This window comes from Thermobia domestica, chromosome 1 (genome assembly GCF_964235325.1).
Source record: "Thermobia domestica chromosome 1, izTheDome1.hap1.1, whole genome shotgun sequence".
Lineage (NCBI taxonomy): Eukaryota > Metazoa > Arthropoda > Insecta > Zygentoma > Lepismatidae > Thermobia > Thermobia domestica.
In genome coordinates, this window is record NC_137454.1 from 94,126,066 (window position 1) to 94,136,931 (window position 10,866).

Consider the following 10,866-nt stretch of genomic DNA (forward strand, 5'->3'; position numbering starts at 1 on the left):
TAATAGATTGCAGGATTATCAGAAGAATTTGATGTTTAGGAAATTAATCGTTTGTAATAAGTATATTAACCGAAGGTGTAAAATAAATGATATTTACGCTTCAAAGTTCTGTTTTTGATATTGTGGCTCAAGAAATATTTAATTAAGAACCAGTGGTGTTACATACGCAACCTGTTTACTTGTGTTCCGCCCCTTCGGTTCCTGAAAACATGTTGCTCACAAGGGAAGGTCCCTGAAATTGTCGCTCAAATCTGACTGCCACACAACACATCTGATAGAGCATCATGAGAAATGAAAATGAGCAAAATTTAAGGTGCTATGGTCCAGAAGGATAGAACCTACAGGGCTTCAACACTTGAATAAAGAAACAACGGGATCCAAAAATTTATATCATGGAAATATATACGTTTTAAGTATATATATCTTGAAAAATCCTTAAAACAACCAAAACAGAAGGTGCACAATATAATGAGAACAAAATGCCGTATCGAAAACCACAAACAGTTTTGCCATGGATGAAATAGTGTTGCAAATTCAGCGTAAAAGTATTTTCTTTGAAATGACACCATCTACAAATGTGTACAGATTTAAAATGCACTATTATTACTAAACACAATAGTGAAGTGTATAGGTACAGTGTTGCACACTGTTGGCTGCGTGTTGGTATGTATACTGAAAACGTACAATGGAGAAGTCTGATATGTGGCAACAGAGAGTATTAAAGGAATCTGGGTCTCATATTATGAATTTAATTCAAATGCAGAATAACACCTATGGCATAACATAACAAAATGTTAAAAGTGTCATAAAAGATTGATGCAATTGTAAAACGAAATTGAGAAATGACATTTTTTATATCTTGTGTCAGCACCGAGGCTATATAGGAAGGGACCTACAGCGTAAAGTGAGATCCGAACCACTATGAAAGACGAAAGATGATAATGAAATGCAAAGTGAAAAGTACAACAAAAACTTCAATGTCCGATGCAGGATTGGAACCAGCGATCCATAATAAGTCGACGGCCTAGCCTTCTAAACCACATGGCTACCGGGCCGATTAAAAACAAAATGAAGTAGAAATAAAATAGTTATATTTCCAATGTGAATATGGTAATATTTCAGTGTACAGTAACATAATCATATGATATGTAGGAGAGGAAGTAACCCAGATAGCAGAAACAGCTTGCCACAAGCATGATATAAGCTTGTCGTGACAAGGATATAAGCTTGTCCCAAGCTTGTTACGACAAGTCTGTAAGCGTATATCAAGGCTGATTCAAGCGACGAAGTTGACAGGCGACAAGCATATTGTAGGCTTATACTGTAAGATTGTTTCAAGCTTGTCAGCTCAAGCTTATTGCAAACTTGTTAAATAAAGCATGCTATAGGCTTGTTACCTCAAGTTTATTTCAAACTTGATACGTAATGCTTGCTCCAGGCTTGTTACCTCAAGTCTATTTCAAACTTGATACATAATGCTTGCTACAGGCTTGTTACCTCAAGTTTATCTCAAACTTGGTACATAATGCTTGCTACAGGCTTGTTACCTCAAGTTTATCTCAAACTTGGTACATAATGCTTGCTACAGGCTTGTTACCTCAAGTTTATTTCAAACTTCGTACATAATGCTTGCTACAGGCTTGTTACCTCAAGTTTATCTCAAACTTGGTACATAATGCTTGCTACAGGCTTGTTACCTCAAGTTTATCTCAAACTTGGTACATAATGCTTGCTACAGGCTTGTTACCTCAAGTTTATCTCAAACTTGATACATAATGCTTGCTACAGGCTTGTTACCTCAAGTTTATCTCAAACTTGGTACATAATGCTTGCTACAGGATTGTCGCCTCAAGCTTATTTCAAGTTGTCCACTTCAAGTTTAGCACATGCTTAATATGTCTCGTTTATTGCAAGCTTCTCAGTAAAGCTTGATACAAATTTATTTCTGCACGTGAGAAAATCATTCATCTGCTTGGCGACATGTATAATGTTTGATGTGAAGGTTAGTATAATGTTCAATGTGTAAGTTACATAAATGATGGTGTGTATTCTTTTGCCATCTGAGGTGTTTAGATATTGCCATCACTTTATTGGCATTATTTTAAATATATATAGGGGAAACCATACCATACTTACTATTAATAGTAAACATAGTAGTAAGCTATGGTTTCTGCAATGTTTTTAAAAGAATGCCAATCAAGTGGTGGCAATATCCAAACACCCTCAGATGGCAAAAGAACACACGCCATCATTTATGTAACTTACACACTGAACATTATACTAACCTTCACATCAAACATTATACATGACGCCAACCAGATGAATCATTTTCTCACGTGCAGAAACAAATCTGTATCAAGGTTGACACTACTGGGCCTCACATCAAACCTTATACAAAATGAAATCAACCTCATATAGACAATAATCCTGCAAAAATAAACGTAAAGGTGACGACGAAAGAACTGTTAAACCTACATAAGCAATGTTCTGAAAAAGAATAGTTGTGTTCGGTCAAAATGAAAGCAAAATAATATATACTTTCACAATCTGTATTATGCTTCTTTCCTTCGTCCATTATGCGTCTTTGCAGCACGAGGTTCAGGTTTATTTCTGTTGAGTAACATTATTGAAATATCATGTTAAATTATAAATCCATGTCTCACACAACATTGGTGTTGAATATATACCCCATACTCCAGTCTATTGAGATTAGTATCTTATCTCAACATAGAAAGCAACACTTTTCCTGAGTTCCTTGGTGAATATACTATGCGACCTGGCAGATCAGCATCCAATTAGTTTACCATTAAACACAGTTTGATGTTGAAGGTGAGCGTCCCGTTTCAGCACGAAGTTTTACATGAGACACTGACCTGTAGAATCCGAACAGTAATGCGTTCAGTGTTTGTAAGGTCTTCCACTGGGAATCGACCACGACCCTAGGCGCACCAAAGACGTACACCACTAGACAAACGTCAAGGGCTAAGCAAACTTTTAAATTATCAGCTTTCAGGAAAGAAAGAAATATAAATTAAATCCTAGAACCACTGCTACACAGGGTGCGAAATACTGAGGATGGCCATTCCTATACTTCAAAATGTTGGAAGAAAATTCATCCTCAATAATTTACTGGAGAGATGAGGTGACATCGACACTGTCAGAAGTATACAAACTATTTACAGTAAATCTGTGCAGTTAGTGGACAACCTAGTGGATAAGCATTATCCCTAACCTTACATATATCAATAATTTTGGATGTTCAATATATGAAATCTTCATTTCAAAACTTTCCAGTGCAATTTTTTTTTACTTATTTATTTACTCCTATCTCTCCCCGATCATAACTGTTATGATTTCGCATCCTGCTGCTACATAATTGAAATAAATTATCCCTACATTCTACGCAATAACTGATATAAGGTTCCATGAAAACAATCAGCTTGTATTACAATGTTATTTATTGAACTTATTTACATATTTTGTATTATTTCTAACTTATTTCCTTAATTGGGTTCCTCAACTTCAACGGTGTGACCTTCCACTACAGGTTTTGAATTTCTTCGTTCTCTGCAAAATAACGATCATAAATACGTACTGAAAAACATGTAATTGATTGCACAGTTAAAAGAAAACATTCATATTGCTTACCTTATAAATACGCTTTCATTAAAATACATTATTATTCTTTGAAGTAAGTGCCACACAAGGCAACAGAGTCTGGCACTCGTTTCTCAGATCTGGTGATCCATGGCTTGGAAGCACTCCAAATATGATCTCTATAGCATTACGGTAGAATTTTTTATAGTGAATTAATATTCCCTAATCGAGCTCACCTATTCAGATTTAGATTTGTAGTGTGACACTTCTTATTCAAAGTGTCTTGACTATGTCAAATACAATATAATTCATCTTCCCATACTGAAAATTAATAAAGTAATTTTAAACACTACTATACACAAACATTACCCAAACACTCTTTCGGTTTAGCGGCATCCCTTATATTTTACATTTTACGTTTTACAGCCTTATTTGATTAAATTTTGACGATCACTCATAAGAAACACTTGAAAGGAAAGAATCGCGTTTGTTACAATTACAACATACTCTCCCACAGTCTGATATTAAGTCGTCTCGGGATCGCACGAATCTGTCTGGGTCATACAGGGTCAGGGATCTGACTACTTCGGGATCACGAGTCACGAAGTATGTTACTCGTTTCATCACTGGTACCACTGCATGGTATTTATTCACTTTACCTATTTCAATGTTCTAGTGCCAGTAAATTTTCAGTAAAGTTTTTTTTTTTTTTAAATTTCCTAGCTGAAAATGTGCATTGTTCTTGATTAGTTTTGATGTTATTTTACTTCTTTTCTATCTCCTGAATGAAACCGTATCTTCTGAGAAGGAAAAAAAACCTACAATACCATCTGTATCTTAATTAATTATAGTACTTTATTGCTTGTTTCTATACTAAACGAAATAATCTTATCGTCTGGAAGATACTGCAATCGCATATTTCTCTATTACAATGGCATTGCAGAGTTTTCCAGAATGTAAGATGGTTTCATTTAGTATAGAAAAGAAGTAATTAACTCTAATCAATCAAGAAAGAGGGTGGTATTGTAGTTTTTCTCTCATGAGATGAGTTCGTTCAGTAGATAGAAAAGATGTAAAATAACACTAAAATTAGTCAAGAAAAAAATAGGTTAGTTGCTTTCTGTTTTTCATGCAGCAGGTAGGAAATGTTTTTAGAAGGCAAATATAACAGTAAGTGCCTATCTCTCTATTACTCTGACATCGCAGTTTTCAAAAAATGAAATTTCCTGCAGTATAGAAAACAAGTAATCAACACCAAAATTAATCAAGGAATAAAAGTTATTCTTAAAAAAAAAAATCATTCAGCAGATAGGAGTAGTCAAAAAATAAAATTAACAGAGGTACTTTCTTCCAGAAGACAAGAAAATAAAAATGTAAACAGTAATGAATCTCGATTTTAGTTAAAATTTCCATCCTCCGAGGAAAGTAACAGGCAAGTTGCTAAATTATAAGGGATAATAAAATAATAAATACATGCAAGGTAAACGTTTCATCTCATTTCACTGTGTACTAATACATGAGTGCGTAAAAATGAACTCATCTCGCTATATAAAATACAAAGACCTAAGTGATTGAGTGACCGACAGATCTTTGCACAGGCCAAATCGCTTAAGATAGACAAGTTAAATATGGACAGTACATGGGATTTGTTACGTAGGATACCACTAAGGAAGGATTTTTGCAAACTCGACAGGAAGGGGAGGAAAATAGGTGTGGGACGTATTTTTAAAATATGACCATATCTCCGAATTCCTTAAGGTTACAGACTTGAAATTTGATATTCGGATGTCTCATTTCAAATAATTTGACATATTTAAGCGCTTTTTGATATTTTAGTACAAAGGAAAAAAAGAAAAAGAAAAGGTGAGAAAGAAAAGGAGTGAGGATTACAATTATTATAAGATGTCGAAATCTCTGAATTTATGAAGGTTTGAAACATGAAATTTGGTATTTTCATATTATTTAAAATAAGTAGATAAGAATTTAAGCGCTTTCGAAATATGCCTCGGAGGTAAGAAAGGGGGGTGGAAAGAAAAATGGATGGGGATTATAATTATTATAGTAAAGTATTTAATCCCTTAAGGTGAGAGATTTGAAGTTCAGTATTTCCATTTCTCATTTAAAATACTTTGCCACGTGTTTCGGTCTTTTTTTTTCTTTTTTGACATGCTAGTAAAAAGGGAAAGAAACGATGTGGAGAGGAGAAAAAAAAGGTGGGGATTACAATTATTCTAATAAAATGTCGATATCTCTAAATCTTTTAAGATTTGAAATATGGAAGTAACTTCTCATTTAAAATTATTACAAAAGCGTTTTATGATACATATCCTAAAAGGAAGAAAAAGGGAAGGATTACAATTATTATAATAAGATGTTCATATCTTGGGGTCCGGGAAAGTAAGAGGCATTGAAACGCTGTAAATCTCATTTTCCTCCAAATCCACAGAATTCTATGCATATGATATTGATCTAGTGACCTATAGATGTGAGAAATGTAGTGAATACAAAACGTGTATGTAGAGAAGAACGCGTCCATGGACTAAGTTGCAGATCCCTAGCTTATTTAGTGATGGTAAGAACTTTCCAATCTCTCTCGTGATTGTAAGGAAAATAGGTAAAACTATACTTACCTACGCAGTAGTCTAGGCTCCGCCTGCTGCAGCCAAACACCCAATACTTCCTTCACCGTTTCTTCTGTTGCGACGGTGTACATCTTACGAACAGCAGCTGAAAAGAAAGATAGAATTTCAAGCAAATACTAGCGATTTTTATTCTTTAAAAAAAAACTGTCATTTGAAATAAATTTCCCTCTTAAATAGCTTTACGGAATTATGGTATGGTTTCTAAACATGGATACCTAGAGCTGAAACTAATTCCTATATTATTTTTCAAGTCACCTAAGCTAGGCCCCTATTTTGTGATTTTTATGTAAGGGTACTATAGAAAGTTATCTTCCACCACACTTTTGGTATATTATATAATGGAAAAGTTACATTTTTCGATACAAGTGTAACAAGACTTTCTCCCGGTGCCCTTAGTGGTGATATGGTTTTGAGTCAACGTTTAAAGTCACCTTAAATAACACTACAAAAAACACATTAGGTTTTGGCTACCTTCGTTGTCACGATAAATTGAAAGATGAAGACGACAGAAAGACGAAAGTTTGACTATTCGCCGTCTTGAAAGCCTGCAACTTTTCTCTTTTTATACTGGAATTATGGTAACTTCGAAAGCTATGTTCTTCTAGTGTTTTATCTGCGTTCGTGTTAGACAAAGAGCTCTGAAATTTTGCACCTTTAAAATATCGGCAGGGGAGACACTTTGGCATACTATGTAATACTACCAGACTAACAGTGTTGCCAACCCAACAAAGTTATATTCGTGTGGTAGACAGTATCAAATTTACAGGTATACACGAAAAGTCTGGTGCAAAATTATACTTCACAGTAGTGATTCCTACACTGTACTTCAATTTAAATTCGTTGACACTATTGACTTTATTTAGCCCTGGAATCATTCCTACCTTGGAATTTTATTTGGTTTTAGATTTTCCGTACACCTTACAAATTCTTTTTGAATGCTTTTCAAAGCAAAGATTTGTTTAAATATGTACTTTGCCAGTAAAGCTTTGTTTACAACATAGAGTGTTGGATCAGTTATTGAATTTCCTATACATTCTACACAGATGTTATATTCACCCAGTAAGGGTGAACACATTTACATATTTTACTACTTGACAGTAAAAGAATCCTAAAGTACTCAAAGCATACTTTATTCTTGAAGAATTACTTCTGATTGCTTGGGACATACTAATATGAGAACACACGTCCAGTACGAGAGAAGTAAGATAATAATTAGCAAACTGGAATTTTGTATGGTTACTAGCATAAATAAATAAATGAAGTTAAATATTTCAGTACAACTTTTCAAATCAACTTACTGTTGATCTTATTGTACATTTGGTTGGACCCAAAGGTGTGCTTTTTTGCTTCATGATCCTTGGTTTCCTGCCAGAGTAGGAGAATTCCATTGCGAGTTTGTCGCACAAAGTTCTTCTTATTGCATTGTGAGCGAAACCTTTTAAAATCCTTACCACCAATTGACAGTAATACTTTTACCTGAAAGAAAGGAAAGTATTTAGATCTAATGCATGCTGAAATCAAAAAGAAAAACAATATATATAAGGGTCCGTATTGTTATGTTTTTCTACCAGTGGAAAAAAAACAAAGCATGAATGAAACTAGATTAATTTTTAGATACCGTAATGTGAAGTGTGAAAAAAAAGGCGTGGGGTTCTGAGTTTCACGGAAGGCCGTATCAAATGGGCTACGTGACTAACAAAAACTGTTTGCCTGGGATTTATTTGGTAACTTTCAGCTTTATATCGGAATAGCGGTTATTTAAAAGGACCATTGTCCGTTTGAATTAGAAAAAAATACTATATATATATATATATATATATATATATATATATATATATATATATATATATATATATATATATATATATATATATATATATATATATATATATATGTGTGTGTGTGTGTGTGTGTGTGTGTGTGTGTTTGTGTGTGTGTATGTATATGGAAATTACATACACTTCCAAAAGTAACAAGTAACAGTGGGTTAATCAGTGCTGCCAACAAGTAGTGTCAGAAAATAGCTAAATGACGCACAAAAACTAGCTAAAAATGGCTCAACTTACCTTAACTTATAGGTAACAGAATTTAGGAATAAAGCAACTAAATATTTGGTACTTTAAGTCTACTAGTTTACAAAGATGTTCTAATATTATTTATCTTTTGATATCTTCAAATCAAACAGTTTCACAATACAATTTGTTCCTTCATTGACTAGAAGTAATAAAATCTCTTGAATTATTTTCAACTTCTAATGCTGGGTATGGCTTGATAACACTATTGATCTATCACAAAAATATATACATGCACATGCACGCATCTCAACAAGAAAAACTCCACCCAAACTAAAAATACACTAGAAACTAATCAAACAAATTGACTATGGAGAAACCAGATCCAGGAATCCCAATTTACCGTGACGGATAGGTGAGACTGATAAAAGATATCTAATTTACTGTGACAATGTAAGTGCTGTTGTAAACAAAAGAATTAGAAAAATACCAAGATAAACTACTTTTTTTTTAGGTTTTTCATATTTTCTAAAAAAAAAAAATTGACTGCAAAAGATTTAATTGCCGCCTAAATGACTATATTAGCAAGTATGAATGGCAAGTTGACCAAAATTATAGTCCATAGCTAATGCACATGATAATGGCTAAATTGGCAAAAATGGAGTTGATGCTAACATTTAGTCAAAAGAGAGATGTTCCAAAAAGACGTAAATTAAAAGATATAACAAAGATTTGAAACCTGCTTCACAACTTGTACAGGTTTGATAGGATACTTACATATTTCTTTCCGAAGTTAGGTTCTTCAAGCTTTCTCTCAAATGTTTGAAAATCATTCAACGTTCGCAGAGGCAGAAGGCCAAGAAGTTCGGATTCTTCGTTTATGGACTCTGCTTTCACACTCACACCATTACTTAGAAGTGTGTCGACCTTCATCTCGACGGAAGATACTCTTTCACTAAGGTCAGCTAAAGTAGATTGCATTTGGCCAAATACCATTCTGATATCTGCAATAAATTTTAGGAAATATTGTTTTGAAGGTGTTAATATAACTAGAAAATATATTATTTCACAAACCATTGAAACAATTAAATGTACATTCATGTTCAAAATGATTGTCGCATATCTATAACTGTCTTCTTGTGGAAAATTTTATAGGGAAAGAATTATAAGCACGTAAATTAGAATGAGTAAAACAAATGGACAAGAAAGTTTTATTTTCGTTTTATTGTTCTTATTTACTGCTCTTTAGACATGAAATTTGCCACATACATGTCTTTGCCGATTATGCACATACCAACATTATAAGAAATACAGGGCGAATTCGTTATCAAATTTTATTCCTACAACAACATATTTATAGACATGCGACAATAATTTTGGACATGGGTGTACGTTTGTGGTGGACAAACACCGTGTGCGTAGATTTTCTCAGGGTTCTACCGTTCCCCTCCACTTTCTTCAATCCATTATTTAATTCATTCTCATCATCACCGTCTCCTTTAGGCTGCCCCGCATAACCGTGGGACAAAACTCAAAGATTTTATTTAAATATGAGTTTGCTGTTCATTTAATCAGAAATCTTGGGGGGAAAAGTGGGGAACAATTAGGAAGACGTGTGTAGAAGACCACTATGTTGCAGAATTATGACCAGGTCATTAGAGTATGACGTCATTCATCAGCACTGCGGAAGGAAAGGGTTGATTGCTCAGAGGTAGAACGTTGCCTTTTGGTGCGACGGATCTTTGGTTCAATCTCCGGCCTCATGAGTTTATGATGGACAATATCATATTCGTGAGAGTTTTCCCGTTCTCACGCCACTAATTCCTTCATAATCATTCACTATCATTAGTCATCCGTGTATCTTAACATTAACCCTAGGAAGACTAAACTATAATTGGTCACGTGAAAGACTAAGGAGGGTCAATTTTGCTCGTGGTTGTAAATTCCAATTTTAACTCTACTAATGTATTTTAAAGTTATTTAATGACTGCTACTAATAAATGTGAGTTGTAAAATTATTTTAAGACTTGTGAAATTTTATTTTAATAGGAAATATTAAGTCCCAATACAGACTACTACCGCATTTGGTTAGCAGACATGAAGTAGCTTGAAATACATTAGCCTGTGTAGACAAGTTACTATACTAAACCTGAGAGTATTACGTTTGCTCAATGTATAAAACTAGATTATGTTAATTTAGTCATCCATTCAAAGAATAGATAAGTTTACATGATCCTTTCAAAGTAAAACTGTACTCCTCTTAACATTTCTGAGTTGCTAAGAAAAATGTACTTAGTCTCCTGCGCTAAAAAAAAAAAAAAAAAAAAAAAAACCTACCACAATAATGTGCTTTCTAATAAAACTAAATTTAAGTTTAGATTACAGAAGAAAATACAAAAAAATTCAAACGTTGTAAAATTAATTTGTTCGGGCAAAGAGAAAAAGAAAGTGCGGGCAAATTTGACCCACCTTCGTCTTTCTATGGTTAAGGACATAACAGCGGGGTTATGAAGAACGGGACCTACAGCTTAAAGTGAGATCCGAACCACTACTCAGTTTGCACTCGAGAGATATTTGAACTCGAAACCAGAATCCCTTGATAACAAAAGCGATAA

At 33.8% G+C, this 10,866-nt stretch overlaps 1 protein-coding gene across 1 annotated transcript; it reads right to left on the reverse strand.

The window, feature by feature from the left end:
• Positions 1-3,440: 3,440 nt before the first annotated feature.
• LOC145687372 (uncharacterized) lies at positions 3,441-10,107 on the reverse strand. The gene is made up of 4 exons (XM_081760830.1): positions 9,029-10,107; positions 7,538-7,715; positions 6,228-6,324; positions 3,441-3,567 (listed from the first exon to the last, which is right to left on the reverse strand). The coding sequence occupies exons 1-4, from the start codon at positions 9,350-9,352 to the stop codon at positions 3,504-3,506; spliced, it is 663 nt and encodes a 220-aa protein (XP_081616956.1). The 5' UTR covers positions 9,353-10,107; the 3' UTR covers positions 3,441-3,503.
• Positions 10,108-10,866: the final 759 nt, after the last annotated feature.

What these genes read in the sequence shown, in the direction of transcription:
- LOC145687372 (XM_081760830.1), bottom strand. Translation starts at nt 9,352, where the DNA reads ATGAATGTACATTTAATTGTTTCAATGGTTTGTGAAATAATATATTTT. An exon ending in AATGTACAATAAGATCAACA is followed by an intron (nt 6,325 to 7,537) that starts GTAAGTTGATTT and finishes CTTTCTTTTCAG; the next exon opens with CTGCTGTTCGTAAGATGTAC. An exon ending in GAGCCTAGACTACTGCGTAG is followed by an intron (nt 3,568 to 6,227) that starts GTAAGTATAGTT and finishes GTTATTTTGCAG; the next exon opens with AGAACGAAGAAATTCAAAAC.